The following is a 17,298-nucleotide window of genomic DNA, read 5'->3' as shown; positions in this document are numbered from 1 at the left end:
TGGGGCGAAAGGGTCTCTTTCAGCTTAGAGAGCTTACAGTCCATCATGAGGAGATGTAAGGGCGGGAACCTGGAAGCAGGGTCTGCACCTGAGGCCATGGAGGAACACTGCTCACTGACTTGTGCTTCAGGGCTTCGTCAGCCTTCATTTGTGTATGCCCCAAGACCATCTGCCCATGGGTGGCACTGCCCCACCAGGCTCTGCTCCCCATCATCATTCAGTAACCAAGAAAATCTCCCACAGACCCATCTGATGGGGGCATTTCCTCAGTTGAGGGTTCCTCTTCCTAGATTGCCCTGGTTTTTGTCAGATTGATAAGGAAGCAAATTAACCACCATAGTAACATATAACATACACACACACAGATATACACACCTTGCATTCTTCATAACAGTAGTATGCTATGTGCAAAATAGCTCCTACCTCAGCCTGTGTTTATTTCATAGCATACAGATGTTTATGGAAGAAGAAAAAAATAAGCTGAATTGATTTTATATCTTAAGATGATTCTGAATTTCCAAATCTCTCTTCTTGCTTCTGTAAAATTGGATATGTAGCCCCTCCACCAAAGGCTTTTGGAAATGTCTTTACCAAATGAGCTGGTCCCCTGTGTGAAATTTTACTTCACCTAGTGTCTATGGTCACCTTCTACAACCTACAGCTCCATCACTGGGTACAGTCACTGTGGACCGCTAAAGGAACGTAAGCATGCTGGAGTGTACCATGCCTTGGCATCCTCTGAAGCCATAGCATGCTCTGTCACCCATCCAGGCAGTAGAGCCTGCCTCTGTTCATAAAGGAAGCACTCAAGAGCAGTAACTAGTGTAATGAAACAAAGGGGATACAAGGGATTTAATTACCGTCCCAGCGAACTGTGTAATCATGCAGCTTTCTTCCAAATTTAACCAGCAATTCTTGAACAAAGAGCGTAAAGTGACTAGTCTCGGCAATGGGCTTCTGCCTGCAATGGCTGGCTTCACGTCAGGGCGGCAGCTCTGTTGGATTCTTGGCTGCCATTTCCATGATCCTTTATATGTACTAAGTATTTACAGCATCTTGTGGCAGCTTTACGGAAAGATCACTCATAGGGCTGTGTAGAATCACAAGAACTATGTATATTTTTGCAGAGGACACAGAGCATTTTCTACATTCCACCGCTGCACGTTTGGTCTCATTTTCTCTTACAGCTTCAAAGGAGATCTCCTGTGGAAGCTCCAGCTTACATGTATGGGGAGGCTGATCCAACAGCCGTCAGCAGAGTAGACTGATGGGATAGGATAAGTGGATGATCATGGCCTCCACTCAGTTCCTTTTACCTTCCCTTCCAGAAGAACTCGATCACAGGATAGCTTCAATCTTTCTAAAAGAAGGTCATGGTCTTGCTTTACCCTCCAGTCATAGATGGAGACCACACTGTCCTAGTTCCAGCCCTTGCCCAAATGATAACATGTCAGGATTACCCTCTGCAATGAGGAAACATGCCATTCGGCCAGATTGCTTTGATTAAATTCCTGATGCATCAGAGAATCTCTAGGCCTCGCCACCATGTGGTTCAGTAACTTCCTTTCCAGGAACTCTAGGGAGCTCCTCAATTATGGAGTTGGGACAACCAAATAGCATGACTGTCATCCTCCCATATTTATTAAGATGCTGATATATCCAGAGCTTTGGGCTAAAGAATGAGTCATGTAAAAACAGAAGCAACACAGAAAAATAGGTAACAGGGAGCTGAGGTTATAGTTCAGTTGGTAAAGTACTATGCTTTGCGAGCATGGGGACTTGAGTTTGAGCCTCTAGAGCAGTGGTTCTCAACCTTCCCTAATGCTGCCACCCTCCGACCATAAAATTATTCTGTTGCTACTCCATACCTGTAATTTTGCTACTGTTATGAATATTAATGTAACTATCTGATATGCAAGAGATCTGTGACCCCCCCCAATGGGTCACAACCCACAGGTTGAGAACCATTGATCTGGAGTCATGGGCGGGAAACATCTGGGTACAGTGGCACTTGTGATCTCACCACTGGGGAAGCAGAGACAGAAAGAGCTCTGTCTGGTTTTGTGGGCCAGCCAGGTTAGCCTAGTTAGTGAATTTCCAGATCTTGTATCAAAAACAAGGTAGACAGTAGCTGAGAAAAGCCATCCAAGGTGTCCTCTGACCTTACATGTTATACACACACGATCCTACACAGCATTAGCACACATACAACATACATAGCTAATGAAGCACGAGTACCTGGCCCCCACCAGGCTCTGCTGTGTTTTAGACACACTCATGTCATCCTCGTTTATTCTCTTGAGGTAGATGATGTAAAAAGAAGTGTCCCCATTTTCCAGACACAAAAACCAAAGTAGAGAGACATGAACAAGGCAGCCACCCCCATCTGCTCGGAGGGTGGGTTCTATCCAGGCAGTGTGATTCAGGGGCTGCGCTTTCAACGTCTACCGCACACTGCTCCAGCACATGCATCTAATTACCAGTACCTCACTGTCTAGTGCTCACAGCAGGAAGCAGTGGCAACACCAGCCTTGAATCAAAGCAGGAAACATAAGGAACAGACTGTAAACATGGCAGAAGCTCAGAAGAAAGAAAGATGGCTCTGTACCGGCATGCACGGAAAGAGCCTGTGAGAACTGGGGGTCAGTCTGTGCAGGCCTTGAAAGAGGGTCGGGAAGTGGGTGGGTGGGTCTCAAGTCTGCAGTACACAGTGAGCCTAGTGGGTTGTAGCCTTGGTTCATAGGGATGAGGTGTGCAAGCAGGCTGGAGCTAGGATGGAGGAGGAGAGTCAGGGCCCCAAACACAAAGGATGATGCAGGAAGATCCTGCCCCCCAGCTGAGCTCTACCGGGAACATCAGACAGAAACAGTGGTCCTCAGTGAATAATTACCCTAAGGCCAATGAGTAAACCGACAAAGCCAGACGGAGACCTTGATAGCCTGACTTCAGCTACTGTACTCAGTTCAGCCAACTTCAAATCATTTCCCTCCCACTGGGCACTATGCGCAAAAAGAGTTTCAGGTAAAAGTGAATGAACTGGACATGTAGCAGTTTGCTTTGCTTTCTTGCTGTTGTTGTTATTGTTTTTTCAAAGTTTTCACTGTCTCTAAGAGGTTCCTCATTCATCAGGTTGCGGTAGCTCATATAGCTCTTGCTGTAGCTAGGTGGATCCACCAGGTGGCAGGCTTCACAAATAGCACCCATTTTTTTTTTCATTTACCATTTTTCCTGATGTTTCTAATATTTGCATTATGTATCTTGTGTATTTCTTTTTTTTTTTTTGTTTTTTGTTTTGTTTTGTTTTTTCGAGACAGGGTTTCTCTGTGTAGCTTTGCGCCTTTCCTGGAACTCACTTGGTAGCCCAGGCTGGCCTCGAACTCACAGAGATCCGCCTGGCTCTGCCTCCCGAGTGCTGGGATTAAAGGCGTGCGCCACCACCGCCCGGCTGTGTATTTCTTATTAGAGGGGCTGTCTGTGCTGTATGCACATCAGTCAACTGAACTGCTTTTTGAAAAGTTATGTGTGGAAACAAAGAAAAAGTAGGTTTAGTTATTGTCAAAGGAGGTATTTATTCAGGACTTGCAACGTGCTGAGTCAGCAAGCCGTGCACCTTCTTAGTAGAAATAATGAGAAATATTCATATTTATCTTATACAATTTTATCATGCTTCTGTCTCCATTTCTCAGTGAATGTTCCACTGTTCCACTTACCACAATGACGCTGAGAACAAGAATCTCGGGGTCCTTGGAACTGTTGTCATTATCTACTATCCCAGGGTGACAGTCCTTTCTCACCTCGTGAGTGGCGACCCAACCCTTGGGTATAAAAATAGAGATATGTGGAAATGGCTTAAAACCTAAATTGTGTTTTTAAGACACCAGATGGCATTGTTAGACTCTTACAAAGATATAAAAGTCCCAGCCCCCTGGAGGCTGAAGAGGAAGGACTGCCACAAGTTTGAGGCCAACTTGGGCTACATTGTGAGTTCTGGGCCAGCCTGGACTACAGTGTGAGACTCCGCTTTAAAAAAAAAAAAACAGACCCAATGCTGAAATGCACTTGAATACAGGCCCAGTGGCTCATGGGGTAAGACAGCCTAGTGATCATAACACCAATGAAAGATGCTTCCCAGCTGCTTTATTTCCCTTTCATCCATCATGAAAGTCTGATGTCGTCATAGGTTCATTCAGTATATGAAGACCTCCTTCCAAAAATCTCCAGTAGTGAATTTTCCTTTTCAAAAACTAGAAGGCCAATCTCTACCATTAAAGTAAATGTAAACTTTGAAAAGTTTTGCATTTGCATGTAAGACACATAACATCTTTCTGTGGGAATTCAAGCTCCATCTGCCTAAAATATTTTCTGCAAATCTATTATTAAGTGTGAGATTATATTTCTAAAATGATATGTAAAGAACTATGAAGGCAATAATAAAATGCTGTCTTTTCAATACTAGACTGAAGCATGAACAAAGCGGTCTGTAAGGCAATGATTCTCAACCTGTGGGTTGCAACCCCCAGGGTCACCTGGCCCTTTCACAGGGTCACATATCAGATATTTACATTACGATTCATAACAGTAGCAAAATTACAGTTATGAAGCAACAACGAAATAATTTTCCGGCTGGGGGTCACCATGACGTGAGGGACTGTATTAAAAGGTCACAGCATTAGGAAGGTTGAGAGCCACTGCCCTAAAGAAATATAAATAACTAATGGACCATCAACTCATAGAACTAAAAACCAGAAAAGAGTAACAGTGGCGAGATACCAGCAGGCAACCGATACAAAGCATGTCCTTAGAGAGTATTTAATGATGAGAGGTTTTCAGACATGTGAAATGGAAAATAGAAAGCTACAAATCCAATATGAAAATAGTTTATAAGATGTGCATAGATTTATCATGCCCAAAGAGAGACTAGGATGGACTAGGAATGACAGCTTTGTAGTTTAATGACAGAGTGCTTATTCTGCATGCACCGAGGCCCTAGGTCTGATTCCCGCCCTTCCTCCTCAAAAACAATTAAAACCCAGCAGGAAATAGATTGAAATATTACCAATGGTAGTTCAGTGGAGATTTCATTGGTTTTTTTTAATTTTTGCTTTATAATTTTCTTCCTATAATAGCATAGGATATTTCCCAATCAGGGAGAAAGATGGTAGATTCTCGGTGAAGCAGAGATTTGCTTTCCCAGTCTCCTATTCCCACAGCACTTATCTTCCCATGGTTTGGTGTGGCTTAGAGCTTAACTTTCAGCATCTTTCTGCCAAGGACCTTTTAAAAAGCCCATGTTCTTGGACTGTTTCTCCCTTCAAGTTTATCACAGCCACCTCTGACTTTGAAATAATGTGGTTATCCTCTGGCTATGATGACATTCAAGGAGAGACTGTAGGAGCCAGAGCCTCTGCCCACCAGATGAGGCATCCCTATGCCTAGCTGCGGACCCTGTGCTCACCTTCATCCCTCGGGCCTGCCTAGCAAGCCCCATCCCAAGATGCAGAGAAAGGACACAGAGACCCACCAGGAATCATGTCACTGCGCCTGCCCTGGTTAAAGAGAACCTTCCCCATGGCCTGGCACATACTTCCCAGCTCTGCAAGCTGCCGGGCTTTATGACAATAAGAAAAGGAACCTTCCAACATCATTACAAATAAAAGTCTCATTCAGTTTTGTCGCCCTATGATTTCTAGGTCAAAGAAAAACATGAAACAGAGAAAGGAGGAAAATATATCAAGCAAGACCAGACAGCTACTGGGCACATTGCTATTTAATACATATGGATGAAGATAGCTGTTATTTATAGAGTCCTTTCCATGTGTCACACTCGGTGTTAAAGGCTTTGCAAACTCTCACTGACTCCTCTGCTGAGCTCCAGGAGATGGCAGGTTCTGCTGGTAGCTAGTACATGTAGGGCAAGCAGCCGGCTAATATTTGGAGCTTGGATTTGACTCAGATATGTGGAATATGTGGACTCCCACCACAGCCACTCACTAAAGAGACTTGTCACTTTGCCTTCCACCCCATTTGGGTTGTCAGGACTTTGCTGACTGTGACGTTATTTGGCAATGGAAGGCCCCGTTACACGACGCACTTATCTTGTTACTTGTCTTTGAATCTCTTAGTTCTGATCTTGCTTCTTCACAGCACTTCTTTTTAATACTGCCTCATCTCTTTATTTATAGAGTGGGAATAAGGTGTCAATCACCACCACCCCGTTTGAAAACACATCCATCAAAACAGGACCAGCCAGAAGGAACAGTTACAAGAGCCGGATGGTGAGAAGGAGCAAGAAGTCGAAGAAGAAGGAAAGTCTAGAAAGGTCAGTTGGGTCAGCCTTCTTGAAAGGTTCATAGCCACCTGTGCTGGATAAACCGTATTCCTTATCAAGTATGCATGGGAAAGGTAGTTCTCTATGAGAAATGGTAGACCACAGTTCACAGTAGACATTAAAGTTTAATGCATTCCATGTATAGCAGAAAGAATTACTGGCCCTCACTGTAAAAAGTTTGCTGTTTTCTTTAGCATGTGTGGACACCATGAAAAGTCCTTTCCTGGTTGTACTAGCCAGGGGTCTCTAGACTCTAGGCTAACAGAACTTACAGAATGAACTTAGAAAGGGGATTTATTAGAATGACTTACAGGCGGCAGTCCAGCTAATCCAACAATGACTGGCTGTGATTGGAAAGTCCAAGAATCCAGTATTTCCTCAGTCCACAAGGCTGGAAATTTGTCCTAGCTGGTCTTCAGTACATGCTGGAATCTCAAAAGAACCAGGCTCCAATGTCAGTGAAGGAATGGACGTGCTAGCAAGGCGAGGACCAGCAGGCAAAGAGCAAAAGCTTCCTTCTTCCGTGTCCTTCTATAGGCTTCCAGCAGATGGTGTGGCCCAGATTAAAGGCCTATCTTCCTAACTCAAAGATCCAGATTAGAAGTGGATTCAAATTAAGCAAAAAAAAAAAAAAAGAAAAAGAAAAGAAAAAGAAATAGAAAAGAAAAGAAAAAAGAAAAAGAAAAAGAAAAATCTCACAGGTTTGCCCTCCATTTTTTGGGTTTAAGTTCCAGATGTGGTCAAGTTGACAATCAAGAAGAGCCATCACCTGGGTTTTAAAAAAATATATTTATTGGTTTGTGTGTCTGTACATAGGCGCACACATAGCACAGTGCATCAGAGGGCAACTTTTGGGGAGCCAGTTCTCTCCTCCCACCATAGGCTCACGGGATTGTTGGCCACAGCTGGTCATGTTGTAGGGCGAGCACCGTTACCTGCCGAGCCATCTCATCAGCTCGGCTGTATTTTTATTTCCCTTTGTTTTGTCATTGGTTGTTTGCTTAAGCCTTTAGATGTCATTTCAGGATAGTTGGATTTGATACACTTGACCAGCAGGCAGTTTTGTACATGGAATCTGCAGTTAAAATGTTCTTTATGTGATTAAGGAGGCCTTTTTTTTTTTTTGCTTGTCTGTTTTTTAAGGTCATATATCACAACAAAATAACTGCATCTTTAAACCTTTCAAATAAGTCTTGGAATAACAGAGCTTTGTCTAACTGAAATCTAATGAAGTGACGCACAGTGGCGGATAGGCAAGTGTGGGAAGTTCTACCCACAGACTAAAGCATGTGTGAACCTGTGCGCTGGGAAGGGTTGTTTCTTTCCGGTCTGGGTATGGCTCCTTTGAGCTGCCGTAGTCATGATCCTTTGTTCACTTGAACCTGAGAGTCTCATCACGCTAAGACTTCTGGATAGAAATGTAAAAGGAATGAGCTAATGAAAGTGCTTTATTAATGCCAGGAAAACCAGTTACATGTGCAAGAGCCATTTAAGTAATCAAACTGGAGGTTGGGGGGGGAGGTGTTTGGGATACTTTTGCTTTAGATATCTTAGGGCCAGTAGGAGAGGGACAGCATAGAGAGAGTGTCAGAAGATAGAAGGTGACTTTAGAAGTTTAATGCTTTGGGGTTCTTTTGCTTAAGTGCTGGGGATTGGGCCTAGGTTTCATGCACATAGGCAAATGTTCTACCACTGAGCAACATCCTCAACTTCCTTTTTATTTTTGGTCATTGTTTTGTTTTGAGACAGAGTCCCAGTTTCCTAGGCTGTCCTTAAATTGACTCTGTAGCTTTGGATTCACACTGTAGCCTAGACAGGCCTTGAATTTGGGATCCTCCTGCCCCAGCCTTCCAATGCACTAGAATGCACTGGGATTGCAGGCTGATGCTTCCTGACTCAGTTTCTCATTTTCCATGGTTGCATATCAACAGATACGCCCCGAGCCTAGAAAAACTAAAATAACCATGTAAGCATATGAGTTACAGAGAGTTCTATACACTATAGAGACAGAAATAGAAACAGGTAAGAGAGTCGAAGGTGGTCCCTCTGGAGACAGAAGAAAGTGGGGTGCTTCCTCACAAGTTTATAGCTGACTTCTTTTTTATGTTGTATGGGTGTTCTGCCTGCATGGATGTCTGTGCACCATGCGCTTGCCTGGTACCCACAGAGGCCAGAAGACGGTGTCAGATTCCCTGGAACTGAAGGTAGAGATGGTCGTGATCCACCATGTGGGCGCTGAGAATCAAACCTGGGTCCTCTGGAAGAGCAGCCAGTGTTCCTAACTGCTGAGCCATCTCTCTAACCCCTTATCTGTTGTTTGATCCCAAATGCACTTAATTTTCCTTTCAGACAGGTTCTAGGATCACTCTGGGTTTTTTGAGGGGGGCACTTCGTATTTCCATTTTCTTCAGGTTACATCGGAAAAATATTTTAATGTTTAGCATTGTAACAACTACCAGGGCTGTCCTAGGCCCCTTTGGAAAAAGAACCATGTACAGTTACTGCATTGAAAAGCCATGAGCATTCATACATTTTTCTTATAATGAACTCTTTTAACACTGAATGCACATTTGTATCTGTTGCCCACTGATACGACAGCCTCAGCTTCTCCTTGCTCCATGCTTCCCATGTAAAGACACAGCATATATTGTGTTGGGCATATTTACAAGTCCCCAGTGGAACAAGCCCAGCCAATAGTCCTTCACAAATGAAAAACGCTGCTCAAAACCTCCTACCTTAAAGTAAGTCTACACCCAAGACAAGAGTCATGGGAAGAAAAGCTCTCATCTTGAGTCGTGCTAGTACAAGGCATGAGCGTACTCAGAGTGAAGGCTTTTCATATTTTATAACGGTCTTACTTTACTATTTCTTGCTGTTTGGAATTAAGAGATCCTTCCTGCCTACTGTCGGTCTCCTAAGCCACGAGGAAGTTGTCAGTACAGAAGTGGCATTTTGTAGGTCGGCTGTCATGTCACTGTGTGACGGTGGTGGGATTGAAGACGTGGCTGTCACGAGGGTTGTTGTTGAACGTACATTCTGACCCTGTGCTCCTGTCTCCGCTCAGGAGGAGATCTCTCTTCAAGAAGTTAGCCAAGCAGCCTTCTCCTCTACTCCACACCAGCCGGAGTTTTTCCTGCTTGAACCGATCCCTGTCATCTGGAGAGAGCCTCCCGGGTTCCCCTACTCACAGCTTGTCCCCACGATCTCCAACACCCAGCTATCGCTCAACCCCTGATTTCCCATCAGGTGAGTAGATCTAGCCTAGGCAGCCTTAGAAAATGGAAAGGAAAGGACATCTTCCTTATGTCCTGGAAGGCATAAAAGCCAGGCAAGGATGATAAAACAGGCTGAATTTGGCATGTGACAGACAGCACTCAGGACACAATTGGGGACCATTCTGACTATTAGAATAAAGTGGGTAATAGGGCTGTGGGGAGGCATATTTGAGATGCCTTCCCTGAACTTCTGAGACAGAAGTGTAGGAAGAAAAGGAAAAACATCTAGTTTCTCACAGTCCCATGTTTTCTACTCACAGGTACAAATTCTTCCCAGAGCAGCTCACCAAGTTCAAGCGCCCCCAATTCTCCAGCAGGTTCAGGGCACATCCGGCCCAGCACCCTCCATGGCCTGGCCCCCAAACTCAGTGGCCAGCGATACCGCTCTGGAAGGCGGAAGTCAGCTGGCAGCATCCCACTCTCCCCTCTGGCCAGGACACCCTCTCCAACCCCCCCCCAGCCTACCTCCCCTCAGCGCTCACCATCCCCGCTGTTGGGACACTCACTGGGCAACGCCAAGATCACCCAGGCCTTTCCTAGCAAGATGCACTCTCCCCCCACGATCGTCAGACACATCGTGAGGCCCAAGAGTGCAGAGCCGCCCCGCTCCCCGCTGCTGAAGCGGGTACAGTCTGAGGAAAAGCTGTCACCCTCGTATGGCAGCGACAAGAAGCACCTGTGTTCCCGCAAGCACAGCCTGGAGGTGACACAAGAGGAGGTGCAGAGGGATCAGTGCCAGCGGGATGTGACATTGCAGAGCCTGGAGGAGAATGTATGTGACGCGCCTTCCCTCAGTCGGGCCAGGCCAGTGGAACAAGGCTGTCTGAAACGCCCTGTATCCCGGAAGCTGGGCAGGCAGGAATCTGTGGACGACCTGGACCGGGACAAGCTGAAGGCCAAGGTCATAGTGAAGAAACCGGAAGAGAAACATGAATCCCACCAGAAACCTCACAGCCTCGGTGGCGATTCAGAAAACTATGCTCTCTTCAGACTGGAGGAGAGAGAGAAGAAAGTGTACCCCAAGGGGTTGGAAAGGTCAGGTCATTTTGAGAACACAACATCAGAGTCTCCTTCTGGGGGCAGCCTGCTGAAGGACACACTTCACAAGCAGGCCAGCGTTCGGGCCATTGAAGGGGCGACCTCAGACGGGGCGGTGTGCAGCCTGGCACCTGGGGAGCACAGCCAGTCTCTAAGTGACTTTAAACGGGCCTCGGCTTCTAGCACCCTCCAGGATAGTATGTATCACATCCCTGACAGGCCCACTCCTGGAAAGGGTGAATACACAGAGAAGGCCTCCCAGGCCAAAGAGCTCCTTCGAAGTGAGAAACCAGACAGCAAGCTGGCTAATATTGATTACCTCCGAAAGAAAATGTCCCTGGATGACAAAGATGACAGTCACTGTGCCATCCTGAAACCCAAGATGACATCTAGCGCCCATGAGTGCTTGCCAGGGAACCCTATTCGGCCCATGGCTGGGCAGCAGGAGACCATGCCAGCCTCTGAGAGCCGGGCATTCATCAACAGTACCCACACATCTCAGATGAGTGCTGTTTCCTTTGTCCCTCTCAAAGCCTTAGCTGGCCGGGTAGAGAATGGAGGTGAGAAACCAGGCTTCGTTGCTCCCGAGTCCCCCGTGAGGAAGAGCCCCTCTGAGTATAAGCTGGAGGGCAGGTCAGTTTCATGCCTGAAGCCAATTGAGGGCACACTGGACATTGCTCTCCTGTCTGGACCTCATGCCTCCAAAACAGAGTTGCCTTCCCCAGAGCCTGCACAGAGCCCCAGCCCAGGTGTCCACACGGGATCCTCGGGGCCACCCGCCCTTCCCAGTAGCAGTGGGAAAAAGAGTGACTCCACCAGCCTGAGAGAGCCTTCCTCCACCAGCTTGAAGGTGAGTAAATCTTACCTGCTGGAGCCTCGGTTCCTGCCTCCAAGCCGGGGTCTCCAGGACTCCCTTGCAGCTCCTGGGCCAGAACCAAAGTCAAAGCAGGACAGGAAGGTTATTCACCCTGCTACCAGGAACACAGCAGCTGTCACAGAGAGCCACCTCCAGCAGAAAGAGGGGAGTCCCACCAAACACCAAGACCGCTCTGGTGACACCAAGGTCCTCCCTGGCCCTGGGCAGACCCTACACAATGTTGACCCAGCAAAGCTGGGTATACGTGCCCAGCTCCCACCGGAAGGGATCTCCTCAAAGGAGAAGCCATATCTGAAGGAACCATCTGAAAAGGTGAAGAGTGAGTGCTCTGCCCTGAGGGATAATGTATACAGAGACCCCCGTGTGAAGCTGTGTCCTGCAGAGACTGGGAAAGCTAGTGACAGTTCCAAAAGCCTCCCTTCTGGAGGAAAGACCCACCCTGATTTCTACATGCAGACCCAGACTATGGAGAAAACATGGGCATGTGCAAAAACCCACTACAGAGATGGGCAAGACGAGGTAAAGCCCCTGGCCAGGGAGGACTCCTTGCGCTCAGCCAGGCTTCCGTATGACAAGGAGGTAGGCAGGGCAAGAGAAGGCACAGAATCCAAACCTGAAGTTCCTGCTGCCAGGCACCTTCCTCAGCCACCAGGAACTGAGGGCGAGAGGAGCGAGAAGCTCTCCACCACCCCCTCTTTGCAGAAACAGACTCCCAGGGAGCCCGACAGGAAGGAACAGGCCCTGCAAAGGCCGGGAGGCAACGGCCCTCAACAACCCCTGACCACCAAAGAGCTGGCCAACCCAGCAGCTTGGCAGCATCACAGTTCTCCAAGCCACGCTTCGACCAAGGAGCTGGGGACCAACCCTGCTGCCTCCGCCGCTGCTGCTGCTGCCACAGAACTGAACACCAGCCTCCAGGACACTCCCCGATCTGCTGCTGCCACCACCACCATCACCACTACCACTACCACTGCCACCGCCAGTGCTGGGCACAGTGACTGCCATAGTCCTAAGTCCCGGCCTGGCCCTGACCCCAGCCCTTCAAAGTCTAAGCACCCAGACAGGTCCCTCTCCTCACAGAAGCTGAGTGCCGGGTCTGCAAAAGGCAAAGAGACTGTCACTCAAGCCCTGGGCGGCGGCTCCAGCAGAGAGGGGAAGGGTGGCAGCAAGGGTCCCTTGGACATATTCCCTGCCATCCTGGCCACCCAGGGCAAAGCGGTCAACGTGTTTGGGCAGGGAGAAGGTCGGGTCACTATCACACTCCACACTGAAGAGAGTCCTCCAGACGCGAAACTGAAAACCGCCAACGGAGGCTGTCCCCAAGAGACGCAGGAGAAGCATCCACCCAGACAAGGACATTCAGGGTGCAGTGACGCAGCAGACCAGAAACTTATCACTGCTGGTGAAAAACAAAGCCTGTCTCCAAAGCATCCCAAACCACCCACTGTGAAAGACTGCCCCACTCTGTGTAGACAGACAGACAAAAGCCCAAGTCAGCAAGCTTCCACGGGGGACAGGAAGGCAGATGGGAAGAAATGCACAGAAGCACTTTATGCTCCAGCCCCAGAGGGCTACAAGCTGGAGGCCAGCCCTTCCCTCCACCATGGTGAGACCCGACTCAAAGGCCCAGAGAGGCCAGCCGTGGGCATGGGGAAGGGCTTCTCAGAGTCCAAGGGGAAAGGGCCTGGTTCTCAGAAGCCACTGGCTGAAACAGGCAAGCCCAGCGGTATGAAACGGTCACCCTCTGCCACTGCACAGAGTTCTCTCCGCTCAGCTGGCCCCCCAGAAAAGTCTCTGAGCTATTCAGCCAGCTTTCCCGAGGCCCAGCCTGCAGTACGAGAGGTCTCCACCACAGTCACCAGCAGCCCCTCATCGGCCAAGGCCATCGCGGGGACCTCAGAATCCCCGGCCCCCAGCAGCAGGGACCACAGGAAGTCCCAGTCTGGGGGAGATGGCCGAAGCCAGATGACAAAGAGTGACTCTCTGCCCTCTTTCCGCCTCTCCAGCTCTGCCCTGGAGTCACAGCCCCCAGACCCACAGGTGCCCAGCACAGCCGGCCACCGGGACAGGGCGCTGTCCGTAACTGCTACCACAGGAGAACCCAGAGGGAGAGAGCTTACCCAACCTCCCCCAGCCAGGAAACAGAACGTGGGCAGGGAGGTGACCAGAGCACCCCCAGCCCAAAGCACAGACCGTTGTTCCCTCCCTCTCTCCTCGGAGAAGGACTTCGTGGTTCGGCAGAGGAGGAGCAAGGAGAGCGTGCGTAGCAGTCCTCACAAGAAGGCCTCCTAACATGCAGCCTTGGTGACAGACAGGGCTGTGAGACCCCGCCTGAGCATATGTGTAACTGGGTCTTTGCCGCCTCACAAACCAGCACCGTATGGGGATGTCCTCCCAGAAGAGCTCGGAGGTTCACGGAGGAGGAGGAGGAGGAGAGATGGAAAAAGGGAACTTTCTTCCAGATGCCTTCCCTGTTGTAACCGGTAAAACTGTTGCCAGATAGTGTTTGTACAAAACCTGCCTTTCCAGCGGTGTACTGTTGGCGAGGAAGCCTCTCTGTACATACCTAGCAATGTGTTTGGTTCGGGATGTAGAGTGTGTACCTCGCTGCTGACCACCTTGTTGAATGAAGCTTTCCTGAATGAAGATACTTGTTTTACCACCTAACCATAATGTAGTAATGAAGCAGAGTGGTCAGAGCTGGGTATGTGTGAAAATAGAAACCCACCCATGATTGCGTATGTACACATCCACCTACGTGTTTTGGTCTGTGGTTTGAGACTAGTTCAAGGCTCCATTGGTATAGTTAAGGATGAAAGAAAGCCCTAGATACAGTAGATGGTGAGTTTTTGTGTGTATATTTAACCAGGATCTCTGATCATACTGAGTCTGGCTACCTGTGTTTCTGAGCTGCTGCATTTGGACCCATCTACTAGGAGTGGCCAGGACAGGTGGAGCCAGGCACCTATTTGACAGTCCTTGTAGGGGACATTTTGACCCGAGGGTCCAAGTGGCCAATTGTCCTCGTCGCTGGGTTATATGTCTGCTCTTCACCTGAGGGCACACAGGGACTAGAAACACACTGCAGGCCAGCCCTTTCTTCCCCTCCTTCCCAAGCTCCCACCCTCAGGCCTTTATGCTGTGAGTCCAGGAAGCACATTTTATGGTCGGCGCTGTACCAGCCCTGCCCGTTGAGGAAACAGGAAAACCGCTGGTTGCACACACATCTGCCAGTACTTAGATGGAGTGATATGCATTAGGCATCGGAAGAGGTTTTAAATTTGCTTTTGTTAAGGAAAAATGGGGGGTGGATTTTGGCATCATAGCATATATATTAAAGAATAATCAGGACATCAGATACATTTTAATACATAGCTGGGGCCTTATGTTGTAGATGAAGCTTGCTGTTTTTAGCAAGTTCCTGGGTTTCACATTCATTTCTGATGCATCGAGTAGCTCCATACATTTCATAACACGATCTCTTTATTTGTATGCAAAAAATTACTGTATTAATAAAGAGCAGCATTTTGTAACAAAGAGACTGGAGCTATTTGGTGCTTGAATGTGACCATCCTTTTTACTTTTGCTAAGCCTTATTTAAATTTTGTATACCATGAAATATGTAGAGTTTGTCAGATCATTTTAGTGCTGAGGGTTTTTCTGATTTGTTTCTGTTGTCGTGGTTTTTTGATGGCTTGTTTTGGACTGTAAGGTGCCACTTGCTGAAGTACGGACTAAGGCACAACGCAGATACGTTTTTATAAGATGCTTGGGATCCATAGCAAGACTTAGTTCTGTAAGAGGAAGAATAAAATTACAGCTGAATAATGAATCTAGCACCAGACCCCTCGGGGGTGTCTTGGTCTCTTTCCACCAGAAGCTTGTTTATGTGAGCACACTCTGTGGATTGTAAATCACCTAGTCAGACTGTAAGCCCTCCAGAAACAAAGGCATCACTGCATCACTGACTGCTTGGTTGCCTGTTGTTGCAAAGCCGGTTGGGGGATGAAAAAAGAAAGGAAAAAGGAGTGTCTTCTTCACACCTGTCGCCCCAACCCCATACAGTTCTAGCCACTCCTCCCCCCCATCACCACATTTGTGAAACTGTAGAACAAACAAATATTTTTTACAAGAACTCAAATGGGTCTCAAAAAAAAAAAAAAATGGTCTCAAAGCTTATAATGCATATCTGGTTGGCAGATCTCATAGCCCAATCCTTCTCCACTCAGACATCAGGACAGGTCTGTCCAGGAGGTAGTTCATGGTTTACAGCCTTTGCTTTTTAACTGTCCGGTTTTTCTTTAAAGCACAACTAGCTGCTTGTTTACAAAGGATATTTTTATGTATATTTTGTATAGTGTGTTATCATTTTGCCAAATACGTTTTTGCATTTTGGATGAGTACGGAAGACGTAAGGTTGCTCACATGTGATACCCGTCTGCTGTCGTGACTCTCCCCACCCAGCTGGTAGACTTCCTCCTGTGTTCTACTCGGTCGGTCGGTCTCTGTGTGGTTGTAAAATGTGCCCCCCGGTAGGACCCCCAGCTCTAGATTTGCCAGCTTCGATTTGTTAGGATCTGTGCAATAAAGTGTTTGCAGTCTCATTTTCTCCAAGAAATCCCCCCCCCCCATGAATGTCATCATTGTTGTATATTGAACAAATATTTATACTTATGCAGTTGCATAACATTGAATAAAAATTTAGCATGAAAGATGACTGATACGTTTTAGATGTCCTTTTTTTCCATATGTACATATACATGCCACCTTCCAGCATACTGCAGATGATCACTCAGGTTCTTCATGAATGCTTTCTGGTGAGTGTGATGGTTTGCCTGTTGTCTGTTTGCCCTACACAAATAGTTTGTTCTTAAAGGGAAATCCAGCTTATTCCTGCTTTGTTCTGCCCCCAACCCTCTGTTTACAGAATATACCAACATATACACCCCTGCTCACCACTTTCCCAGGAAAGAGGTCTCATCTCCCATGATGCCTCATGTTCTACAATCTCACTGTAACCATGACCCCCAATTTAAGAAACCCCCTCTCCCTGCTACCTCCCTTACGGGCCTCCAGAAGAATCTACGGTGGATAGTTTTCCATCTTCCTTTCACCCTCACCACCAGGGTGTAGCTTCCACATCCTCCCAACATTGGTTTGAGGGGCACCGGTGCTACTTGGCTAAGTGCAAAGACTACTTCCCAACATCACTTATGTGGACCATTCCCCACCCCCCATGGCCAGTATCCCCCAACACTACTCCCTTTTAATTCAAATCAGACTACTTTCCTTCCTTATTTCCCTACTCACACATGGATACCCATGTCAACACACGTATACAAAAATCCAAACACACGCATTCCCATTCTCTTTAATGTTCCTTCCTTCCCTCAAACCACGCTGTGTTCCCCATCTTTCTCTAATCACATCCCAAGTTTCTACCTAAATTATTTCTCTTTGGTAAAACAAAACAGCAGCAACAACAAAAAACCTGTCCGACCAGTTTTAAAAAAACAGTTATTCTATGCTGGTAGGCTATCAAAGTCTCTCCCCTAAGTGGCTCTGTAAGCTTCCTGAGTTTCCCTGGATCTTAGTCTTTTGTTTTAGTTTGGCTTTATTGTTGTGAAGAGACACCAATGACCACAACAACTCTTATAAAGGAAAACATTTACCTGGGGCTGGCTTACAGTTCAGAGATTTAGTCCATTATCATTATGGTGGGACAATGCAGATATGCAGGCAGACATGGTGCTGGAGAAGATGCTGAGAGTTTATCTTGA

The 17,298-nt window shown here is 47.4% G+C and overlaps 1 protein-coding gene across 17 annotated transcripts in view; it reads left to right on the top strand.

The window, feature by feature from the left end:
• The window catches only part of Mast4 (microtubule associated serine/threonine kinase family member 4), a 590,473-nt gene extending 574,238 nt beyond the window's left edge, over nucleotides 1–16,235 (top strand). For all 17 annotated transcript variants that reach the window (XM_052743383.1, XM_052743380.1, XM_052743379.1 and 14 more), the window contains 3 exons: nucleotides 6,183–6,319; nucleotides 9,393–9,574; nucleotides 9,864–16,235. In XM_052743383.1, coding sequence (XP_052599343.1) covers nucleotides 6,183–6,319; nucleotides 9,393–9,574; nucleotides 9,864–13,810 — 4,266 coding nt within the window. In that variant the 3' untranslated portion in view covers nucleotides 13,811–16,235. The remainder of the gene's footprint in view (nucleotides 1–6,182; nucleotides 6,320–9,392; nucleotides 9,575–9,863) is intronic.
• Nucleotides 16,236–17,298: the final 1,063 nt, after the last annotated feature.

This window comes from Peromyscus californicus, unplaced genomic scaffold (genome assembly GCF_007827085.1).
Source record: "Peromyscus californicus insignis strain IS unplaced genomic scaffold, ASM782708v3 Scaffold_18__1_contigs__length_77618521, whole genome shotgun sequence".
NCBI classification, from domain to species: Eukaryota; Metazoa; Chordata; class Mammalia; order Rodentia; family Cricetidae; genus Peromyscus; species Peromyscus californicus.
Note: the sequence above shows the minus strand (reverse complement) of the source record. Positions and strands in the feature narration are given on the sequence as shown.